This window comes from Ornithodoros turicata, chromosome 1, assembly GCF_037126465.1.
Source record: "Ornithodoros turicata isolate Travis chromosome 1, ASM3712646v1, whole genome shotgun sequence".
In the NCBI taxonomy this organism is placed as follows: domain Eukaryota; kingdom Metazoa; phylum Arthropoda; class Arachnida; order Ixodida; family Argasidae; genus Ornithodoros; species Ornithodoros turicata.
Window position 1 is genome coordinate 93,919,751 of NC_088201.1, and position 4,398 is coordinate 93,924,148.

Consider the following 4,398-nt stretch of genomic DNA (forward strand, 5'->3'; position numbering starts at 1 on the left):
CAAGAGATATATAAAAAAAGAAGCTTGGAAATACGCACACTAACTCTACGAAACAGCTCGCTGGACCCCGAAAGTCGTCGTAGCTAGTTCCGCTTTTCACCGAAGTTGCTAATTGGATTATCGCAGTTAAAAACAGGACGCAGATGTCGAAGCATGTGCATACTTTTTATTTCCAGACATTCTGACAACAGTATATTGGCGTAGGAATGTTGGCTCTTGCAGGAAGTTGTTCTTGTAGTGCACGCGACGGCATTGATTGCATGGGCGTTCGACGTCATCTCAGTGGGGTGCCCGGTTATGTATTTTCTATATATGCGTACGTTTTTTTGGTTTGACGCTAGGTGTGCTAGTGTCGGAGTGAACCGCGATGTTTAAAATTCGAGTTTACGAAAACTACGAGGTGCTGAGGCATGCATTTTCGTATGTGAAGTTACTTTCGTGTATTCTATCGGTAGCCACTGCGGAAAAGTCCCGCGAACCGCGATGGAGGTGGGCTGGCGCGGAGGAGTCGGAGCAAGCTGGCGGAAGAAGCTTCGCAGGTCGTCAACGTAGTCGGCCGGGGGAATAGGCTGCTTGGGGTGTCAGAGGGACCAGAAGTAAGCGGGCAAACGCAGGGTTGTGCCGAAAACCAACTCTGCAGCAGAGCACGCGAAGTCGTGCTTCAGGGCCCAGCAAGACTAGGGGCAGATAGTCCACCCAATGAGTCCTCGGCTGTCGAGCGATGAGAGCGGTCTTCAGCTGACGGTGAAAACGCTCGACCAGGCCGTTTGCAACAAAGTGGTAGGCTGTGGTCCGCAGATGGTGAACGCGGAGGAGTGCCACGAGTCGCTTGAAGAGGGTGTAGAGGCCGCAGGTCGGCGCCACCGGTAGATACGCGCCAAAAATAAACGCTGACGCGCGCTCACGGGCTCGAGTTTTTAGCGAGCCGAGTGCAGTCTGATTCTGTTGCCTCCTAAGCTGTCTGCCTGTCTACTTCTCTCCGCGACAAGCCACAACTGGTGACCCGAACGTGATCCCGAAGGGAAACGGGTGCGGGTCACAACTGGTGACCCGAACAATGGACATTCCCCCCGACGCTCCTTTGGAGCCACCGCCGCCCCGTTCCGCTCAGCTTATCGAGAATCCCTCCGTCGGCACGGTTGGCGTTGAAGTTCACTTGCCCCCTTTTTGGACAAAGAACCCTCGGGCATGGTTCCTACAAATCGAAGCCCGATTTGCTCTTCGTCGCATCACCTCGCCGCTTACCAAGTACTTAAACGTCGTGTCTGCTCTTCCTCCGGATATCGCTGATCAAGTGCATTATCTCCTGGCCGCCCCTCCGCCCGATAATCCTTACGAGCAACTCAAAGAAGCCATTCTAACCCGCACCGAGTGCTCAGAACAGTCGCGCATTCGCCAACTGCTCTCCGGTGAGGAATTGGGCGACCGCAGACCGTCGCAGCTCCTCCATCGCATGCGGCAGCTGCTTGGCAGCGCAGCCGACACTCAGCTTCCAATATTGAGGGAGCTTTTCCTCCAGAGGCTACCACAGCAAGTGCGCATGGCGCTAGCGGGCTCAGAAGAGGTTTCCCTTGAGCACCTCGCTCAGCTTGCGGACAGGATTATCGAGCATTCCTCACCATCTATCGCGCCTGTCTCCCGTGCAACTCCCGCTACTTCTTCCTGCGCCGCTGACGATGTTATTGCATCGCTGCAAGAACAAGTCGCACGACTGTCGGATGCCGTCGAGAGTCTGCGCTCTGATCTTTCTCGCCGACACCGCACTCGCCGCTCTCCTTCTCGCACCCACCGCCGTTCTCCTTCTGCTCACGCCGATGAGCAGCGCCCGTCCAGCGGTATTTGCTGGTATCATCAAAAATACGGCGACAACGCGTTCAAATGCACACGGCCTTGCTCTTGGTCGGGAAATGCGGAGGCCGGTCGATAGTGGCGGCCTACGACTCCGGCCCTCCAGGAAGCCGCCTGTTCTTTGTCACCGACCGAATTGCGAAGTACCGCTTCTTAGTGGACACCGGAGCTGAGGTCAGTATTGTACCTCCCACGCGATCTGACCGCGCCCGTGGACCGTCCACTTCGAAACTCCAGGCTGTCAACGCTTCCCAGGTCTCGACATTCGGCCTGCGTTCCCTCGCCATCGACATAGGACTTAGGCGCCTCTTTCAATGGGTGTTCGTCATAGCCGATGTCCCCTACCCCATCCTGGGGGCCGACTTTCTTCACCACTTCGGACTTGACATCAGCATTTCCCGCAAGAAGCTCGCTGACTCGACAACTGGCCTTACAATCTCCGGCGTGCCTTCCACCCACCCAAGTATGGGCAACCGCACTGTGGTCCCCACCTGCTCCTACGCTGAGCTGTTGCTCGACTTTCCGGCCATCACGAAGCCCTGCAACTTGGCCATTCCCCCTAAGCACGCCGTCTTGCACCATATCATCACCACTGGTCCGCCGGTAACTGCCCGACCACACCGTCTCGTTGGCGAGCGGCTGAATATAGCACGTCGGGAGTTTGACCACATGTTGCAGCTTGGGCTGATTCGACCCTCTTCCAGCCCCTGGTCATCCCCACTGCACATGGTCCCGAAAGCCTCCGGAGACTGGCGCCCGTGCGGCGACTACAGAGCCCTTAATACCGCCACCGTACCGGACCAGTATCCGCTTCCACACATTCATGACTTCACCCTCGACCTCGCCGGCGCGACCACCTTCAGCAAAATTGATTTGGTAAAGGCCTACCATCAAATCCCTGTGGTACCGGAAGACATTCCAAAGACAGCTATCATTACGCCGTTTGGCCTTTTTGAATTCGTGCGCATGCCATTTGGGCTACGTAATGCGGCCCAATCCTTTCAAAGGTTTATGAACGCAGTGGTGCGGGGTCTCCCGTTTGTCTTCGTTTACCTCGACGACATACTGGTTGCTAGCAAGACCCCGGAAGAACACAAGCACCACCTTCGTCAACTTTTCCAAAGGCTGGACGAGATGGCTTAGTCCTCAACCCCGCGAAGTGTCTTTTCGGCCAGTCTTCTCTGGAGTTTCTGGGGCACCTGGTTTCCCGGGAAGGCATCCGTCCCCTTCCTTCAAAGGTTCACGCAGTGCAGGATTTTCCCATACCCACCTCCCTTCGCAAGCTACGGGAGTTCCTGGGATTGATAAATTTCCATCGTCGCTTTATCCCGAACTGCGCCGACATCCTCCGGCCACTCACGGACCTGCTTCGTGCTTCCACAAAGACTAACCAGCCCTTCGACCTCCCTACTGAAGCTCAAGAAGCTTTCTTCCAAGCCAAAAATGCTTTGGCCAATGCCACTATGTTGGTGCATCCCGTTTCTTCGGCCCCACTTCGGCTCATGGTCGATGCCTCAACACACGCTGTCGGTGCTGTGCTCCAGCAATCTTCTTCCACGGACTGGAGGCCACTGGCTTTCTTCTCCCAGCGCCTGAAACCATCTGAGGAGAAGTACAGTACCTTCAGCCGCGAACTTCTCGGCATCTATTACGCCATCAAGCATTTCCATTACTACCTAGACGGAAGCCATTTCCACGTCCTTACAGATCATAAGCCTTTGACTTTTGTTTTCAAGACCAACCGCACGACCTATCCTTCTACTGATCTTCGTCACCTCTCCTTCATTTCCGAGTACACCACGGACATTCGCTTCATTCACGGGACCGACAATCAAGCGGCGGACGCTCTCTCGCGCATCGAGGCTATCTCTGCTCCTGTTCTCACACTCGATGCTCTCGCAGCTGCGCAGGCCTGCGACCAATAGCTTCAAGCCCTGTTGTCTCCTGGCACAACCCAATCTTCCCTCCGCCTGGAGTATGTTTCCCTGCCTCTTGCACCTTGCGGTATCGCTTGTGACGTTTCCGGTTCTGCGCCTCGTCCGTACCTGCCCTCTACGCTTCGTTTCTCCGCGTTTGAGGCGCTGCACAACATTAGTCATCCTGGCATTCGGGCTACGCAGCGGCTATTGTGCTCACGTTATGTCTGGCCTGGTATAAACACCGATGTCCGCCGCTGGACAAGATCTTGCACTGCCTGCCAGAAGAGCAAAGTCATTCGCCATACTAAGTCCCCTCCTGCCCACTTCCCCCCACCCGACGGTCGCTTCCGTCACATCCACGTCGACCTTGTGGGCCCTTTACCACCGTCCCGAGACCAACGCTACTTACTAACCATTGTCGACCGTTACACCCGCTGGCCCGAAGCCGTCCCCATCAGTGACATCACGGCGGATACCGTAGCCCGCGCCCTCGTTTCAACTTGGATCGCCCGTTACGGCTGTCCCACGCGCATCACCACAGACCAGGGCCGACAATTCCAGAGTGCCCTTTTCAAGAATCTGATGGCTCTCCTCGGTGTTCACCATATCAGCACCACGGCATACCACCCTT

The 4,398-nt window shown here is 55.9% G+C and overlaps 1 protein-coding gene across 1 annotated transcript; it reads left to right on the top strand.

Moving 5' to 3' along the window:
• The first annotated feature begins 699 nt into the window (after nucleotides 1–699).
• Nucleotides 700–2,991, top strand: LOC135379022 (uncharacterized). The gene is made up of 3 exons (XM_064612274.1): nucleotides 700–866; nucleotides 958–1,730; nucleotides 1,823–2,991. Exons 1-3 carry the CDS (start codon nucleotides 700–702, stop codon nucleotides 2,989–2,991), a joined length of 2,109 nt encoding a protein of 702 aa, XP_064468344.1.
• Nucleotides 2,992–4,398: the final 1,407 nt, after the last annotated feature.

Excerpts from the sequence above, each read along its gene's own strand:
- LOC135379022 (XM_064612274.1), top strand. The coding sequence starts at position 700 with ATGAGTCCTCGGCTGTCGAGCGATGAGAGCGGTCTTCAGCTGACGGTG. Across the intron at positions 867-957 it reads GCCGCAGGTCGGCGCCACCG|CTGTCTGCCTGTCTACTTCT; the intron begins GTAGATACGCGC and ends TTGCCTCCTAAG. Across the intron at positions 1,731-1,822 it reads ACTGTCGGATGCCGTCGAGA|CGCCCGTCCAGCGGTATTTG; the intron begins GTCTGCGCTCTG and ends GCCGATGAGCAG.